This window comes from Lolium perenne, chromosome 2, assembly GCF_019359855.2.
Source record: "Lolium perenne isolate Kyuss_39 chromosome 2, Kyuss_2.0, whole genome shotgun sequence".
Taxonomy (NCBI): Eukaryota; Viridiplantae; Streptophyta; class Magnoliopsida; order Poales; family Poaceae; genus Lolium; species Lolium perenne.
In genome coordinates this window covers 89948928-89968503 of record NC_067245.2, presented here as the reverse complement: position 1 = coordinate 89968503, position 19576 = coordinate 89948928, and the positions used below count along the sequence as shown (strand labels likewise).

Here is a 19576-nt window from a genome sequence, read left to right as displayed (position 1 = left end):
CTCTGAGCGACGGTGGTGGGGGCGGTTGTAGCATGTGCGTCGGTGAGTGGATGTACGCACAGGAAAAACACAGGAGGGCGTTAGCCTTTTCTTTGGAATTTTTCTCGAGTGCGCGTGTGTGGTCCCGGTGGGACACGTGTCAACAGCTGGAGGCAGGGATCAGAAGCCCAAATCCCCGCGAGACGCTCAGCACTATCCTAACTATTAGCGATCGAGTAATCGGTCGTAGGAAACAATCAGATCGATATCTGAAGCCCGGCGGCTAGTGGTGAGGCTGACCGTTCGTACCTAGTACAGTATGCATCGCCATCACTGCGCTGTACTACTGTCTACCAGAATACCTGATTCAGAAGAAAAAAACAGAGAAATAAGGAAATAAATGTACAAGCCGCCTCTCTTGACCGATTGCATGCCACGCGACCCAACCGGATCCGCTGATTTCCTCCGTGATCACGACCTCACTGACTGACTCGTCGAACTCCTTTCGCCATCAAGGCAGCAATGGTTCGATCGTCGCCTGTCCCCGCTCAACCTCTCCTCCGCGTCAGCAGCGCAGCCTAACTCGGAGCTGATTTCCTCGCGCTGCCCATGACGATGGTGGCCATGGCCACGCGGCGTCGTCTTGCCCTTTCCTACTACCTCGCCGCTGCTCTCCTACTCCTCGTCATCGCGTTCCGCAACGCCCCGCTCACCGCCGCGCAGCCGCTGCCATGGCAGCTCTGCGGCAACAACACCGGGAACTACACGGAGGGCAGCGCCTACCAGGCCAACATACGCGTCCTCGCCAGCGTCTTCCCCAAGAACGCATCCGCGTCCCCGGTCCTCTTCACAAAGGGCTCCGCCGGCACGGCGCCGGACGTCGTGTACGCGCTCGCGCTCTGCCGCGGCGACACCAACGCCTCCTCCTGCGCGGCCTGCGTCGCCGCCGCCTTCCGGAACGCCCAGCAGCTCTGCGCCTTCAACAGGGTCGCTACCATGTTCGACAACCCCTGCATCCTCCGCTACTCCGACCAGGACTTCCTGGCTAACGTCACAGATAACCGGGGGACGCGCGTCGCGTTGAACGGCAACAACGTCAGCGCGGGGTTGGCGCCGGCGTTCGACGCCGCATCTAGCAGGCTCGTCAACGCCACCGCCGACTACGCGGCGAAAGACCCGAGCCGGCGGTTCGGCACGGGGGAGGAGGGGTTCGACGAGACCTACCCCAAGATTTACTCGCTGGCGCAGTGCACGCCGGACATGACGGCGGCCGACTGCCAGAGCTGCCTCAGGCGCATCATTGGCTGGGCCACTCCCAAGTATTTCGTCAGCCAGCCGGGCGGGAGAGTCTTCGGCGTGCGCTGCAACTTCCGGTTCGAGACCTACTCTTTCTTCTCTGGCCGCCCGTTGCTGCAACTCCCGGCGGCGACCGCAGAAGGTGAGCTTCTGATTGTTCTTTCCTGCAGTCGACTCGTTCAATGGTGGAACGGAGCATAGGAATGATGGCATACTTCTTGGCGGAAGACTATGAGCCTTAAGATGCACCTGATCTGAAATGTACATCATATGTATTTTGCAGGAAGAACAAGACACAGGACAGGGTTGATCTTGGCCATTACACTGCCTATAGCTGCTGCACTACTACTTCTCGTTGTCACGTGCGTTTGCTTTTGGAGGAGGAGAAAACAGGCAGAAAGAAAGCCGTTGGTACCATGTAAGCTACTCATCTCTTCCTAAGGACAGTAAACCCTTTGCGGTAAATGATTCGATTGGTGGATCAGTAGGGGAATGGCCGGAATGCTCATTCGCTTGTTACCTGAATTTGTTAGTACTACTATTAGTCTTGCGTTTATTTCTAGATCCTCAATTCAACCAACATAATATGAGTTATATATTACAAAAAATAAACTATTACAAACTCTAGATGTCATACTTTTTAATGGTAGTATAATTTTTATGTTATACAATTTATATTATATAGTTTAAATTCATAATCTAGGGATCCACGCAGGGCTAATAAACAGGGACAGAGGGTAAGTTTTCAGTAAGTTCAACAAAAAAAAAAAATCAAACCTGTACTAGCCAATGATGCAACCTCAACCTCAACTGACTGCAATGAGATTCGCATCCTTTTGTTTCTGGTTTTAGTTGTAGGTTGATTTTTTGAGAAATCAACGGGGGGCGATTACCCACCTGAACTCATATTTCATCTGAAAACGACAACAATACAAAGTGTGACTCCAAGGGGGCTGCGCCCAGCATCCTGGGTCTGGAGCGGCATACCGCGCCCAAGAAGGGAGAGTTGTAGGCTGATTATTGTACACCTCTCCTCTTGCAACAGGTTCAACTAACCAAGATGACATCCAGAGCATCGATTCTCTTCTTCTTGACCTGTCGACGCTGCGGGCAGCAACCGATAACTTTGCTGAAAGCAACAAACTCGGCGAAGGGGGGTTCGGTTCTGTTTACAAGGTGCCGGTCATGCACTCAAAAATTGTTGGTTGCAAGTACTATACATCTTAGTTGTGGAGTAATAGACTGTCTTGGATTGCGCAGGGTGTTCTTTCGGAAGGTCAAGAAATAGCGGTGAAGCGGATGTCGCAGACCTCGACGCAAGGAATAGAAGAGCTGAAAACGGAGCTGGTTCTAGTCGCCAAACTTCAGCACAAGAATCTCGTCAGGATCGTTGGTGTTTGCCTAGAAGGACAGGAGAAGCTACTCGTGTACGAATACATGCCTAACCGGAGTCTCGACACCGTTCTCTTCGGTACATGCCATTCTCAGAAACGGAATGCTGCCATTTATTAGAGATGTAATATTGATATGTATACGTATCAATATTACATTCCTAATACCATTCATTGGCTCTGGTGTCTGTTTATATATCTGTTGTTTCCATGGCAGATTCTGAGAAAAGCAGAGACCTGGACTGGGGGAAGAGGCTGAAGATCGTGAACGGGGTTGCTCGAGGCCTGCAGTACCTCCACGAAGACTCCCAGCTGAGGATCGTCCACCGGGACCTCAAAGCCAGCAACGTGCTGCTGGACTCGGACTGCAATGCCAAGATTTCAGACTTCGGGCTGGCGAAGCTGTTCGGCTGGGACCAGTCGCAGGCCGTCACCAGCCACATCGCCGGAACATAGTAAGTAAAGGTTGTGTTTTCTTGGCACGACGACATCATCAGAGAGTAGAGCATTTACCCGACGAGTTGATACGCAGCGGATACATGGCGCCGGAGTACGCGATGCGCGGGCAGTATTCAGTCAAGTCGGACGCCTTCAGTTTCGGCGTCCTGCTCTTGGAGATCGTCACGGGGAGGAAGAACAGCAGCTTCGCCGACTCGGAACAATCCATCGACCTCTTGAGCCTCGTGAGTGCTTACTCCTGATCCTTGCAATCGTAAATCCAACACGGAACTGTCTCTGGAGTCTGAACCAACATTGCAACACTTGCAGGTGTGGGAGCACTGGACCACAGGGACAGTGGAGGAGCTGGCGGATCCGTCCCTGGGCATGGGCAGCCGGTCTCCGGGGGGGCAGATGCTGAAGCTGGTCCACATCGGGCTTCTGTGCGTGCAGGACAACCCGGCGGATAGGCCGACGATGTCGACGGTGAACGTCATGCTCAGCAGCAACACGGTGTCGCTGCAGGCGCCGTCCAGGCCAACGTTCTGCGTCGGCGAGATGGAGGGTTACTCGGACGTGTACACGGAACAGCCGTATCCAGGGGCATCCCACTCCCAATACGCCGGGGACAGCAAGCCGACGGCGATGTCACCCAACGAAGTGTCGATCACGGAGCTCGAACCAAGATGATGAGGGCGCTGAAACCAAACTTGCAATGTCGATCGCCTACCCTTGTCTGTTATGCTAAATCTTATGGATCATATTCTAACTGGGCAAAATCTACGTAGAAAGTTGTAGAACCCTAATATTTGTTTTGTTTCGTTGTTTATTTCGGTAACCCTCATGGGGTATATATAGAAGTACAGGAGGGAGCAGACTTGGAGTACAAGATGATATCTCTAAAGTCCTAGTCTATCTCTATGTCCTATACGTATTCTAACATTCCCCCTCAGTCGTAGCGGGAGTGAAGCGGACGATTGCGATTGAATTTGAAGTCTCGCGCTTCCGTTCTCTTCTCCTCCTTGTCATCATCGGTGTCCCCTTCTAGTTCCTTCTCTTCCCTCCCGCAGTCACAGCGGGAGTGTCGTGGACGCAAGTGATGACGCGGACGCTGTCGACTGGAGTTGTTGCCAATGTGTAGTTTTAGACATTGTCTTGATGTCGATGTCGAGATAGCCGATCGTGATGTAGCAGTGGTCGAGGTAGTCATGGTCGATGATGTAGTCGTCGTAGATGTGTAGCCGCATTCGCCGGAGGCGCAAAAAATTGCGCGGGTTTCTTCTTCCTTTATTTTTTATTTGGACGGAGCTGCAGTCGAGGCCGACGTTTTGCACCTAAAAGGTACCGTCGGGGGCGACGTTTTGCACCCTGAGGGGTACCGTCGCAGGCGTCTTGCAGATGTCAGAGGACGCGGTCGTAGGTGAGACCACCAGTTTTGCCAGGACTGGAGGAAGCCCACCAAGCACACATGGTTTTGCCAGAACCATGTGCACGGTTGTGGTGTGTCGATGCAGTCTTAGCCGTCGGACGCGGTCAATGCCGGCGTCGTGCCTTGCAGTTGTACTGTCAGAGGGCGTCGTAGTTTCATGTCCATCATGTGGACGATGACACGATGTTGTGCGACGGCGGCGTAGTGTTGACGACGATGTCGATGATGACCACGGTGATGTTGACCTTGGCGATGATGTGTCGGCGATGTTGGAGCAGCAGGCGTGTCGACAATGTGTGTAGCTTGAAGGCGTCCCTCGTGGCAATGATGATGTCGATATCGTGCTGCCCGTGAGAAGTCAACGATGAATCCACACCGGCCTGGCGTGTGGATGGTGATGTCGCGTCTCGTGTATGTACTCGACAAAGATTTTGGCTCGCAGCATGACGTATTCTCGTACAACTTGGCGTCGTGGATCGGCAGTTTGGATCGGTGAAGTGGGGGCGACCGGCATATGGATCATGGCTCAGTGTAGACGGAGTACTGCCTACTGGTGCAAGAGGTGGCCCTCCATTGATCGATGAGTAGTCGCAAAGGCCGGTGTATGGCGGTCATGAATTTTCCCATACGCGTGGCAGTATCCAGGTACGTGGGCTTCTGTATATGCAAATTGGGATTTTGCATGTTGTGGCAGATCGTGTCTCCGTGGCTGCATTATCCTGACTGACAAAGTTATTGAGGGAACCGTACTTGGATCTCGTACGGGTTGCGTGTTATATAGACATAGGGTATACAAGGTTGTTTGTATCCAATACACAAAAGGGTATGGTATACGAGTACATAAGGAAAACCCTAATACATAGTCTAACATTCCCCCTTAATCTCAACCTGTTAGCAGATTGAGATTACGCCTAAACTCATTGAGCTTCTTAACTGGAAGTGGCTTTGTAAAACCATCTGCAAGCTGATCATCACTTGAAACAAACCGAATAGCTAGTTGATTTCTTGCAACTCTTTCTCGAACAAAATGAAAATCAATTTCAATGTGCTTGGTACGGGCATGAAAAATGGGATTTACTGAGAGATAAGTAGCTCCCAGATTATCACACCAAAGACTTGGCTTTTTCTGTAACTTTACTCCTAGTTCAGCAAGAAGGGCTTCTACCCAAATCATTTCAGCAGTGGCATTAGCTACTGCCTTATACTCAGCCTCTGTGCTAGATCGAGATACTGTAGCATGTTTTCTGGCACTCCAAGAAACCAGATTAGGTCCAACAAAAATAGCAAAACCACCAGTAGACCTCCTGTTATCAATATCACCAGCCCAATCAGCATCAGTAAAACCACTCAGAAAAGTGGAGGATGATGGTTTGAAAGTAATGCCAAGCTTCACTGTATCCTTAACATATCTCAGGATGCGTTTTGCAGCTGTCCAATGTTCTGTAGTTGGAGCATGAAGATATTGACAAATTTTATTGACTGATTAAGCCAAATCAGGCCGCGTCAGAGTCAAATATTGTAAAGCTCCAACAATGCTCCTGAACTGAGTGCAGTCTTCAGAGCCAAGAGGTGTACCACTTGTAAGAGACAACTGATCAGAGGAAGACATAGGTGTGGGCGTTGGCTTACAATTTTGCATACCAACCTTTTTCAGTAAATCAATAGCATATTTTTCCTATGTCAGAAGCAAGCTATTGTTGACCTTTTTTACCTCAATTCCAAGGAAGAAGTGTAACTCACCAAGGTCCTTGATAGCAAAATTTTCATTCAAATCTTGCAGAAGAGCTGATATAGCATAACTGGAGGAGCTTGTTACAATGATGTCATCAACATAGACCAGAACAAAGATAGTGATCCCTGACTTGTTGAAGAGAAAAAGTGAAGTATCAGCCTTTGAGGGGGTAAAACCAAGCATACATAACTTTGAGCTCAACCTAGAGTACCAGGCTCTAGGTGCTTGCTTTAGTCCATATAGTGCTTTATCAAGCCTGCAAACATAATGAGGAGCACGAGGATCTTCAAAACCAGGAGGTTGCTTCATATAAACTTCCTCTTTCAGAACACCATGAAGAAACGCGTTCTTGACATCTAGCTGCCTGAGATTCCAACCACGAGACACAGCAATAGATAGAACAGTCCTGATGGTAGCAATTTTAACTACTGGGCTAAAAGTATCCTCATAATCAATACCATAGCGTTGTTTGAATCCTTTAGCAACAAGACGTGCTTTGTAGCGATCAATAGACCCATCTGCTCTTCTCTTGACTTTATATACCCATTTGCAGTCAATCAGATTTTTATTTTTGCTTGGAGGAACAAGGTGCCACGTCTTATTCTCCATTAAAGCATGATATTCCTCCTCCATAGCTTGGCGCCATTGAGAAGTATCAAGAGCCTCAGAAAGTGTAGATGGTTCACCTGTGGAAGAAAACAATCCATAGCGCACCGTACCATCAGTGTATTTTTTGGGTTGCCGTATACCTTGTTGGAGTCGAGTTTGAACACGTGTAGGAGGTGGTCGTTGTGGCGGAGCATCAGGAGAGGGTGGCGGTGACGGTGCTTGTTCAGCGGAGGCCGCAGAATCATCACTAGCAGAACCGGCCACAGAGGATCCCGAAGAATCCGACGTAGCAGCCGATAGCTGTAGGGACGCGTCCGGTGTCGCGTCAGGTGTCGCAGGCGAGGCACCAGGTGGAGGGCCGGGACTGGGCGAAGGCGTGTGTTCGCCACGAGCAGCATGCAGGGGCGGGGAGTGCCCGCGACGTGGAGCAGCAGGAGCGGCTGACGGCGCGTGGACGCCAGACGCGGTCGGGCCGCGCGTCCCGAGGGCGGGAGAATCAGCCTCGGGATCGAGGGCGGCAGGAGAATGTTCTCCAACAGAATCTGCATCGAACTCGACGCTAGTTTCGTCATTTTTTGCATGATTTCCCGCTGCATTTTCTTCATCAATTTCTTCACCATTTTGCCTGAAATTTGCATTAGTATTTCCTGCAATGGGTAGCACAGCAGTAATAGGCACAATAAGCACATGATTATCAACATTACTGGCACCCTCATGAGAACTGGATGTGTATGGTGGGAGTAAGAGAATTTCTTTTCTAAGGAGAGGACCAGCATTTGGACGCAAGGATGCAAAAGGGAACACATTTTCATCGAACACAACATCACGGGAGATATACACTCGACCAGAAGACATATCTAGGCACTTGACACCTTTATGTAAAGGACTATAGCCAAGAAAAACACAACGAGTGGATCGAAAAGCAAGCTTGCGAGTATTATATGGACGAAGATTGGGCCAACAAGCGCAACCAAAAACACGAAGTGCATCATAATTTGGTGTGACATGGAGAAGACGTCCAGCTGGGGTTTCAAGATTTATGACTTTGCTTGGGAGCAGATTTATGAGAAATGTGGCAGTGAGAAAAGCTTCATCCCAATACTTAAGAGGCATGGATGCATTAGCAAGACGAGCAAGTCCAACTTCAACTATATGGCGATGTTTTCTTTCAGCGGAGCCATTTTGTTGGTGGGCATGGGGGCAAGAGACATGGTGAGTAATACCAACCTTTTGAAATAATGCATTCAATTTTTCATACTCACCCCCCCAATCTGTTTGCATAGTAATAATTTTCCTATCAAACTTGCGCTCAACATATTTCTGAAATTAAGAAACACTTGATACACATCAGCACGAGATTTGAGAAGGTAAATCCAAGTGAACTTGCTAAAATCATCGATAAAGCTTACATCGTATGAATGTTTCCCAGCAGAGAGTGGTGCAGGACCCCGTACATCAGAAAAAACCTGTTCTAAAGGAACAGTGGATCTACTAGTAGAAATAGGATAGGGCAACTGGTGAATTTTTGCTAACTGACATGAATCACAAACATAAGGTGTACTCTCTAGGGTGTAAGATATTTTATTTCTCCTAAGCACTTTTTGAACAACAAACGAAGAGCAATGTCCTAATCGGCGATGCCATGTAGAGGAAGACGGCTTTATTGTGATGTATGCATGCTTGGAGGTCGCAGTAGAGGTGGGCATCAGGGGATATAGACCTCCGTAGCAAGGACCTCTAAACAGAATGCGTCGTGTTGCCTGATCCTTGATAACAAAAAAGAAAGGATGGAACTCAATGAAAACATGATTATCAAGGGTGAATCTATGAACAGACAAAAGATTTTTTGATGCACTTGGGACATGAAGTATGGCATTAAGATCAAATGATGCATGAGGGGTGCGCAGAGTTGAATAACCAATGTGACTAATGTGCATACCTTTGCCTTCAGCAGTGCGGACCTGATCCTGACCATTGTATGCATCATGAGTGTTGAGCTTGTTCAGCTCTCCAGTAATATGATCAGTGGCCCCAGTATCATAATACCAGTTGGTATCAACGCCATGTGATGCCAAATTAGCATGAGCATCATTGTTTCCACGCTCTCCATTGTCACGACGATCATCGCCATAGCGCCACCAGCAATCCTTTTCCGGGTGCCCATGGATATCACAGATTTGGCAAGTGGTGTCAACATAGCGAGTGGGCTGACGGCGAGGCCTGTCACCATTGTCACGGCGAGGGCCACGGTCTTGGTAGCCACCATGATTTCCTCCACGGTCTAGGTAGTGTTATCACCAGAATTTGACCGAGTCAGAGGTGGGCCACGATTGAGAAAGACTTGAAGATATACATGGAAGGAAAAACGAGAATTGGCCTTATACACGAAGTTGGGCTGAATTGCCCATTGTATCTGTAATATAGTAGATCGTATCTTTAGATTAAAAGTTAGAGTTTTACTCGTGCACGGTTAGGTGCACGTCCGAATTAGAAAGTCCGCTGGACTATAAATATGTATCTAGGGTTTATGGAATAAACAACAACTCACGTTCAACCCAAAACAAACCAATCTCGGCGCATCGCCAACTCCTTCGTCTCGAGGGTTTCTACCAGGTAAGCGACATGCTGCCTAGATCGCATCTTGCGATCTAGGCAGCACAAGCTCCACGTTGTTCATGCGTTGCTCGTACTGAAGCGCTTTTGATGGCGAGCAACGTAGTTATCATAGACGTGTTAGGGTTAGCATAGCTCTTCGTATAACATGCTTACGTAGTGCAACCCTTGCATGTCTAGCCGCCCTCACGCCTATCTCAGGTGTGGGGGCGGCACCCCGCTTGATCATCATCTAGTAGATCTGATCCGTTACGATTGCTCCTTGTTCTACAAGGATTAGTTTAATATCTGCAATAGTTAGGCCTTACAAAGGAGGGGAGGATCCAGCGGCACGTAGGGTGGCGTTCGCAAGTCCTAAACAGGATGTTCCGAGGACCAACTTCATGTTGGTTTTTAGGCCTTGTTTAGGATCGGCTTACGAGCACCGTGCGTGGCCGCGAGGCCCAACCTGGAGTAGGATGATCCGATTATGCGGTGAAAACCCTAAATCGTCGTAGATCTCATTAGCTATATCTTGATCAAGCAGGATCACCATATATTCGTGCACCCTGTACGAATCATGGGTGGATCGGCTCTTTGAGCCGATTCACAGGATAACCTGAGAGCCGATCGAGGCTCGTATTTAATGTTTACGTGTATGCCATGCAGGAAACTAAGCGAGGCATCCCCATCACCTTCCTGACTAGGTATAGGTCAGGTGGCACGCCCTTGCACTTCGCATCGCCGCGTGTGACCAGAAGAGCATTGCGGGCCGTCGCTCGGAGGGGTCTCAGCCAGCCGCAGCTCTAGGCTCTTCCCGGCTCTACAGTGTTGACAGGCCGCTGCCCGCCGGTGGGTTTTGGCAGTCAACACATTCTGGCACGCCCGGTGGGACAATCGTCTACATCAACCACATCGCCATCTACATCGGAGATGGCGGACGGCACGCCAGTCACCTACGAGGAGCTGCCTGACGAGCTCAAGAAGCGATATGACGAGATCAAGGTCACCCTCGAAGCCGACCTCATCGGCTCTTTTCAGAGAACCCGTTCCCATGGCATCAGATGGAAGGGATTCTCACCGCAAGGTGCACTCGATGGGATAGATCTCTCTGCCCCGTCGGAGGAACGCACCAGGGGTCTGCGGCAGGAGATCAACTACTTGGTGGCTCACTCGCTACACCGCCACTCTGAAAACTTGGTCAACGTGTTGGAGCGTGTCGCTCTGCGCGTGATCCAGGAGATCATGAGCCACCAGTACTCGCCGTCAGGACCAGCTCTCGGGACGCATCAAGGAGAGTTGCCACTCCAGTCCCGTCCACCGCTGCCATATGCGTTGGCAGCGCCGGCTGAAGTGCCGGCTACACCGGCATTCGTCGTCTACAAGATCGGTGGTGACCCTAGTGACTACCAGTTCTTGGCTGAGGCGCCTAAGGAGATCCCTCAAGGATACGCGTGCACGTATGTGCCAGATTGTGGCAACTGGCCACTCTCAAACCAGGCCACAACGTCAGGGACTCCGGCGCAAACAGGAGGAACGTCAGCGACAGAGCTGGAGAAGCAGACGTGGCTAACTAAGTACGCCACCCCGACGAAACTCCCGAGCCCAGCTCCTGCAGTTGGCTCAGAGCTGGAAAAGCAAACATGGTTGGCTAAGTACGCCACCCCGGCGAATCTTCAGAGTGCAACTTCCGCAGCCAGCACAGCGGATCAGATCAGTACTATACTGAGAGACCAGTTCGGCATGGTGCCGAAAAGGAGGGCAATCGGCTATTCCAAGCCGTACCCCGACGAGTACGAGATGATCCCGCTGCCACCTAAATATCGGCTCCCTGACTTCTCCAAATTCAGTGGATCAGATGGCTCCAGCTCCATCGAGCACGTCGGCCGATATTTGGCGCAACTAGGACCGGCTTCAGTGTCGGATCAGCTACGCGTGAGGCTCTTTTCACAGTCCCTCACGGGATCGGCTTTCGGATGGTACACCTCTTTGCCAGCAAACTCCATCCGGTCTTGGAAGCAATTGGAAGAACAGTTCCAGATGCAATACCATTCAGAAGCTTCCGAGTCTAGCATTGCCGATCTAGCACAACTACGTCAGAAGCGCGGAGAAACGGTGACAGAGTACATCCAGCGCTTCAGGAACCTTAGGAACCGATGTTATTCGGTTCGTATAACTGAAAAGGAAGCAGTCGAGTTGGCAGTAGCCAGCCTTGCAACACAGCTCAAGGACATGGCCTCCCAAGCAGATTATCCCTCGCTGGCGCACGTGGCTCAGAAACTATCAGCATATGAACAGCGCCACCCGGACCTGTACCAAGACAAGTTCAAGCGTGCAGTAGTCCTGGTCGATGCAGAGGAAGACGAAGTTCCTGCGGGAGACCAAGAAGTAGCAGTGGCTGAGTGGACTCGGGGAGGAACCCCTGTATCCTGCAAATGGGTAAAGCCACCAGGGCCGCCCAGGGGATTTGATTTTGACGTGACCAAGACTGAACAAATCTTCGACCTCCTGCTCAAGGAGAAACAGTTGACGATTCCTGAAGGTCTCAAGTTCCCCACGGCGCAAGAGCTAAACGGAAAGCCGTACTGCAAATTCCACAACTCGCTCTCCCATGCCACCAACGACTGCAGGGTGTGGCGTCAGCACATCCAAGCGGCGATAGAGAAGGGGCGTCTAATTTTCAACCAGTACGCCATGAAGGTTGACACCCAACCCTTCCCCGCCGTTAACATGGTGGAAGTCACCTACCCTGAGGGTTGCCAGCCAGGTCCCACGTTCAGCATCAACATGGTAGGACCTGGGAACCACTCTGGCAAAGATGGAGATGAGGGCAGCTGCTCTCATAGCAAGGACACAGAGGAGGCCGCTCCACGCGATCGGCTCCATCATGATGGCAAGCGCTACGTCACAGAGGGAGAAGTGAAGAACATAAGATATCAATGACCTCTCTCTGATCACCTCCTCAACAAATATGTGAGTCAGTACGACCAACGCCGACGGTCCAACTATGATGATGAAGGAGATCGTCTGGCTAGAGAAGCCAGAAGACATCGTCGGCATGATCGCGATGAGGAGGAGCACGAGCGCCGTGCCACGGACAGGCCAAGGGAGCAGGATGACAACGCCAGACACTGGGACTGCCCTTTCTTCAGACACTGCTGGGATTCAGGAATGAGCCGATTGCCCACAATCGGCAATTGCCCAGAATGCAACAAGAAGAAGAAGGAGGCAGCCAACGTGTCTGTGTTCGAGCGCTTAGGGCCTCTCCCGCCACAAAGCAAACGTGCTGAGTCATCTCGTTGGGCAGATCTTGAGGATTCCGAAGACGAGGGACTAGAAGAAGAAGAAGACAGGTACCACCGTCCAAGGTGGTGCCCTGACGGACTCAGCCGTTCACAAAAGCGCAGGGTTCAGCGGTTGCGCGGCCTGGAGGAAGCCGAAAGGTTATACCTGCATACGCTAAGGAAGGCACGGCCTGATCTGGCTGCAAAGGTTCAGCGAGCCCTGGATGAAGAGGGTCGTCCACGGAAAATGGAGTGGCGCCCCAAACAAAGGAGAGCCGATGATGAAACATCGGCTGGCACGAACATGGTGTTCATCCTCCCTTCAGAGTTCAGTGCTCCAGGGTTAGATGAGACATCCGTGGCACAACTTGACTGCGGCCCACGGCCGGTTATCTTTGAGAAGCCACGAGATAAGAGATACAGGCATCTGAAGGCCCTATACTTGCGAGGATATATCGATGGGAGGCCTGTAAATAAGATGCTGGTGGACACCGGAGCGGCAGTTAACATCATGCCGTACTCTATGCTACGTCGGCTGGGACGCTCTAGCTCGGATCTAATCAAGACCAACGTGACATTGAGCGATTTCAACGGCCAAGCGTCTGAGGCACAAGGAGTTCTGAACGTGGACCTGACCGTAGGAAGGAAAACTATCCCTACAACATTCTTTATCATCGATAGCACGAGCAGTTATGCTGTGCTGCTGGGAAGAGATTGGATCCACGCCAACTGCTGTATCCCCTCCACGATGCACCAATGCATAATACAGTGGGATGGAGATGAGGTAGAGGTCGTCCAAGCCGACGACTCAGCCGAAATTTCAACGGCTGGCATGAACGCATGGGAAGCAGCAGGCCAAGAACCCCTCTCAGGCATCAACTTGGACGATTGCGAGCTCATCGATGTGACAAAGGGAAGGGTTAAGCTGGTTTTATCCACTGGCCTGACCATGTAGTTGAAGGGAAGCGATGTGCAACTTGGCGAGGCTGATCCTTGTGATCGGCCCCAAAGGTCTATGAAGGGACATTACAGAACCTTCAGTCAGCGCTCCAATCATTATGGAGGCCGATCCCAGCAATCGGCCAAAATTATCCTCACCACATGTTCTGCTTGTGTTCACCCTCGACCCTATCAGGAGCCGACGTGCGAATTACAGAGCCGATATCTGCCATTCTTTAACAGATTCGGCTCGGGGGGCACCTAAACATGGGAACAGAAGCAGGGGTACATGTGTGCAATGAAATACTGGGGGCCGATAGGAGAGAATCGGCCGGTAAAAAAAAAAAAATTTTTACAGCCGATGCAAGGGCATCGACTTTAGAATTGAGAAACAGCCGATGCGCAGCCATCGACTCTAGTTGAATTATGCGATGTTTATCGAGTCTCCACCAAGTCCAGGCCAGCGGTGGTGCCTCCTGTTGCTTCGAGGGAATAAGACAATGGAAACTTCTTCAGCTGCTTCGAGCCGATCCGGGTTTCTGAACCTTTTTGTCAAGGATTTCCAATCTTTGGGGCTAGTTCAGCTGAAACGGAAGATTATCGGCTGTTGGAGGAAGAAAGAGGATCGGCTGTGGCGCATTCTCTCTGACATTCTCGCCTCGAGTAAGGCTCGGGGGGCAGCAGGCTCGAGTAAGGCTCGGGGGGCAGCAGGCTTGGAGGATACTCTGTTTAAAGAGCCAATGGGGATACCATCGGCTGATCCTTCATTGCAACCTTCTTCACAATGATGAGTACTGAAGAAGATTATTGGGTTTGGTTGGAAAAGTTCAAAGGTTTACCTGAAGATCCGGCATTTTCCACCAGATTTAGAAAATCATCAGTTGAAGGGAAGGGTGAATTTCAAAGGGCCGATGCGTTGCTATCGGCTCATTACGCATTGGCAAAAGGGACGAATCGGCAAGGTCAGTAGGAGAAGGAATCGGCTAAATTAAACTCAGAAGAAATCGGCAAAATCAAATTGGGGAAAAGTTCTTCATTGATAGGCGAGATTTCTTACATGAAGAGCTGATTGCTCTCAAAAGGAAATGCTAGGGGATACATTGCCCCATCTACTACTACTGGCCCTATTCTAGCGATCCTATCTAAGGGCCATCACTGCCCTCGTCGTCGCCGTCGTCGCCACTGTCGGCGCTGCTCCCGGCGGGCTCGTCGTCGCTCCAATGGCCGCCGACCGGGCCCTCGTTGTCTTCATCTTCTTCGTCAGCGTCGTCCTCGTCGCTGTCGAAGTCGCTAAGATTGCCCGGCCAAGGGCAGAACCGCTTGGCCGGCGGCTCGTCGGAGGAGCTCTCGTCGTCGTCCTCCTCCTCCTCTTCCTGCTCCTCCTCCTCCCCGGAAGAGGTGAAGTCGCAGGAGAAGCTGTCGTCGTCGCTCTCCTCCTCCGTTGCCCCAACGGCGAGGAAGCGGAGGTCGCTCTCCCCATCCGTCGAGGACTGGTCGTCCTCGGACCAGATGGAGAAGTCGTGGTCTGACTCCTCCCCGGCCGCAATGGCGCGGCGGATGTTCGCCGCATGGACCTCTGCCGGGTTGTACTCCGGCGTCGGCTCACGGGATGTGGAGGACTGGCTGGAAGGACCCGATGGAGCAGAGGAGGAAGAAGACATGGTGGCAGGAGGGTTTTTGGAGTGCTAGTGCGATGGAGATGCAGAGGAGAACTGTTCGTAGCGGTTAAATAAAAGGAGTTATAGTGGAAATTCAATGCCACAGCAGTTTCCGAGGAAGTGGTGCCTAAAAGAGAAAAAACTGCCAGATCACGCGGAGAAGTTGAGAAGGCAGGGCATCATGATGAAGGATACTGCAACGGTTCTGCCACGACATGACCCGACGAAGGAAAACAGAGTGATTTTGGAATTACCAATTCCAAAACCAGGGGGGCATGTGTTATCACCAGAATTTGACCGAGTCAGAGGTGGGCCACGATTGAGAAAGACTTGAAGATATACATGGAAGGAAAAACGAGAATTGGCCTTATACACGAAGTTGGGCTGAATTGCCCATTGTATCTGTAATATAGTAGATCGTATCTTTAGATTAAAAGTTAGAGTTTTACTCGTGCACGGTTAGGTGCACGTCCGAATTAGAAAGTCCGCTGGACTATAAATATGTATCTAGGGTTTATGGAATAAACAACAACTCACGTTCAACCCAAAACAAACCAATCTCGGCGCATCGCCAACTCCTTCGTCTCGAGGGTTTCTACCAGGTAAGCGACATGCTGCCTAGATCGCATCTTGCGATCTAGGCAGCACAAGCTCCACGTTGTTCATGCGTTGCTCGTACTGAAGCGCTTTTGATGGCGAGCAACGTAGTTATCATAGACGTGTTAGGGTTAGCATAGCTCTTCGTATAACATGCTTACGTAGTGCAACCCTTGCATGTCTAGCCGCCCTCACGCCTATCTCAGGTGTGGGGGCGGCACCCCGCTTGATCATCATCTAGTAGATCTGATCCGTTACGATTGCTCCTTGTTCTATAAGGATTAGTTTAATATCTGCAATAGTTAGGCCTTACAAAGGGGGGGAGGATCCAGCGGCACGTAGGGTGGCGTTCGCAAGTCCTAAACAGGATGTTCCGAGGACCAACTTCATGTTGGTTTTTAGGCCTTGTTTAGGATGGAAACTACGAGCACCGTGCGTGGCCGCGAGGCCCAACCTGGAGTAGGATGATCCGATTATGCGGTGAAAACCCTAAATCGTCGTAGATCTCATTAGCTATATCTTGATCAAGCAGGATCACCATATATTCGTGCACCCTGTACGAATCATGGGTGGATCGGCTCTTTGAGCCGATTCACAGGATAACCTGAGAGCCGATCGAGGCTCATATTTAATGTTTACGTGTATGCCATGCAGGAAACTAAGCGAGGCATCCCCATCACCTTCCTGACCAGGTATAGGTCAGGTGGCACGCCCTTGCACTTCGCATCGCCGCGTGTGACCAGAAGAGCATTGCGGGCCGTCGCTCGGAGGGGTCTCAGCCAGCCGCAGCTCTAGGCTCTTCCCGGCTCTACAGTGTTGACAGGCCGCTGCCCGCCGGTGGGTTTTGGCAGTCAACAGGTAGCCACCACGATTTCCTCCACCACCACCACGGCCACGGCCACGGCGATCATCATCACGCCATCGATCCTGGCCACCACGGTTGTCCTGCCAACCGCGATTGTCTTGCCAACGGTCCTGTCCACGTGAAGGTGCACCACCTCCACGACGAGCAACATTTGCAGAAGAGTTGAAGCTAGGTGTGTCATCATCCTTCTCCATGCGATCAAAGGCCTGAACCTGACTGAAGAGATCTGAAAGTGTGGTGTTTGGGTTTGCCCGGACTACAGTAATCAGATTTTTGTATGTGCCTCCCAGATTCTTGAGAACATACCACACAAGCTCATCATCGTCAAGTGGTTTTCCTGCAGCTGCAAGTTCTTGAGCTATCGTCTTCATCTTGGAGAAATACTTCTCAGCAGAAAGATCGTTCTTCTTAGTTTCAACAAGCGCTGCACGGAGATGCTGAATCCGGGACTTGGACGAGGCTGAGACATGGTTGTTAATGGCCTCCCATGCCTCAGCAGAAGTCTCCAAGCCAATGACATGCGCCAGAACATCAGGAGAGATTGCGTTCACAAGCCAACGGAGAACCTGTTGATCACGGGCAATCCACGAAACATATTCAGGATTTTGAATTTTGATCTTGTTACCCTTGGCATCTTCAGCGTCGATAAGTTTTGATGGGGCTTGTTCAACTCCTTCAACCAGCTCAAGGACACACGCACCACAGAGAGAAGGAACCACCAAGGCTTTCCACACCAGCACGTTTTCACGCGTGAGAAGCTGAGCGGGAGGAGGACCAAGAGCTGCGGCCAGAGCTGGAACCGGAGAGGATGACGAGGCCATTGGTGCACGGCGACAACAGATGCGTTGCAGCAGCGGCTAGATCTTGAGGCGGCGGCGACACGAATTGTGTAGCAGCAGGTGTTTTTGTCAGGGGCTTGAGCGGCGGCGGCTAGGGGAGCAGCCCTGGCGATCTGTTTGTAGGTTTTTGTTGGTCGTAGGTTTTGGGCGGCGGCTAGATGAGCGGTGGCTGCTGTTTTTGGTTTGTGTTTGTAGGTTTTGGATGTAGATCGTGAAGGCGGTGGCCACAGGTGTTCTGCGACGGCGGCTGACTTTGTTTTGAGCGGCGGCGGCGGCGATTTGTTTGGGCAGCTAGGTCACGGGAAGAGTAGCTCTGATACCATGACAAAGTTATTGAGGGAACCGTACTTGGATCTCGTACGGGTTGCGTGTTATATAGTCATAGGGTATACAAGGTTGTTTGTATCCAATACACAAAAGGGTATGGTATACGAGTACATAAGGAAAACCCTAATACATAGTCTAACACTGACAACCGCTGACGCTCGGAGCAGCAGCTCCTCGAGACGGATGCCGGGTCAGATCTCCTGGAAGCCTAGCCGTGTGTGCATCATGGTCTGGCGCTTGGCCAAGTCGAGGTGCAATGAGAAAGATGCTGGAGAAGAAGATCCACCTAGAGCAGCTCAATGGACGTACTAATGCAGAAGGACCTCCACTGCTTGAGGCCTAGGCTTGCAGACAAGTTTATTTTCTCTATCTGGTAATTTACTACCTGTAATTTAAATCTTCTGACCTCGGAATTGTATATCAACGCTGAACTCTTATCAAGGGACAAGGGTCATCGATCAGACCCAACATGCCTGATTGCCTGGAATCTTGTGGATGGTTCCGTACCATTTTTAAGCTTTCTTGGATTTTTTTCCTTGGATCCCACATTTATAATGAAGATGTGCTATTTCTGCGGCAGTTACATAATGCCAAAGCTCTAACAGTTTTTTTAAAGAAATAGTGTTAATTTAATATCTTAAATATACTGTGGACATCAAGTCATTAAGCCAGTTCTGGAGTATCTTGATGCACAAATCTTTTGCTAGCTAGGCTTTCAATATCAAGACAAACCCTAAAGTCTTTAATTCTCCTCGTTTGAATAATGAATAGCTGAAGATATGACGCTCATGATCATATATACTAGAGCTTAGTTTAGAGCTATTGTACTTAGCAAGTGGCACAAAATACCTTATAAAAGATGCAATTCAGAAATTCATCAAATAATTCACAAATTCATGTAAAAATTATTAAAATGAAACTCCAGAGTCCATCTTCTAGTCTATTCGCAATATTCCAATCTAGATCTATCTATGAAGACAAGTTTAGACCAGTTTACCATTGAGAAGTCCTGCAAGTACTCCCGCACGGCACACTAACCCCTAGTTGACCATTAAATCTCTTGTAAAGACTATACTCTTGTTGAATTTTGAATTCCTTTTACAGAAGAAAAACATCTTCATGCTCAAAAAACACCGCGGCAGCATTTGCAATATAATTCATTCGGGATATGTCCAGCAAGAAATTCGTACCCAGAAATATAATAATATACCCAAAAACTATACTACCATTTCAGCATTATCAAAGTTCGATACCATCATGTCAATCTTGACATTCGATAAATCTGGTCGGCTCGCACGAGCTATCGCTCAAATAAATCCAGAATCGGTGCTTCACATCTAGATGAACGTACATGGACAATCCATCCTAACCAGAAGTACTGAATCCATCAACGATCGCTACGTGGATACGTGCCCATGTATTTTCTCCAAGAAAACGGCTTTTGTCTACCTCATACTTGATCACCGTTACAAGTTCCACCTATTTTGCGAGACTTTAAGAAATCCGGTCAAACACCTATTCAGCATTGTTCATGGCATTAATATTATGTTGCAAAATGTTAAAAAAATGATCATGCCATTATTGTTGTTTTTTCAAAATCT

At 50.1% G+C, this 19576-nt stretch overlaps 2 protein-coding genes across 2 annotated transcripts; one reads left to right on the top strand and one right to left on the bottom strand.

The window, feature by feature from the left end:
• The first annotated feature begins 464 nt into the window (after positions 1-464).
• LOC127333216 (cysteine-rich receptor-like protein kinase 10) lies at positions 465-3993 on the top strand. The gene is made up of 7 exons (XM_051359559.2): positions 465-1417; positions 1559-1693; positions 2321-2451; positions 2536-2746; positions 2884-3121; positions 3199-3349; positions 3435-3993. Exons 1-7 carry the CDS (start codon positions 589-591, stop codon positions 3792-3794), a joined length of 2055 nt encoding a protein of 684 aa, XP_051215519.1. The 5' UTR covers positions 465-588; the 3' UTR covers positions 3795-3993.
• A 1423-nt stretch (positions 3994-5416) lies between these two features.
• Positions 5417-17630, bottom strand: LOC139835539 (uncharacterized). The gene is made up of 4 exons (XM_071825396.1): positions 16898-17630; positions 8814-9155; positions 6274-7521; positions 5417-5973 (listed from the first exon to the last, which is right to left on the bottom strand). The coding sequence occupies exons 1-4, from the start codon at positions 17628-17630 to the stop codon at positions 5417-5419; spliced, it is 2880 nt and encodes a 959-aa protein (XP_071681497.1).
• Positions 17631-19576: the final 1946 nt, after the last annotated feature.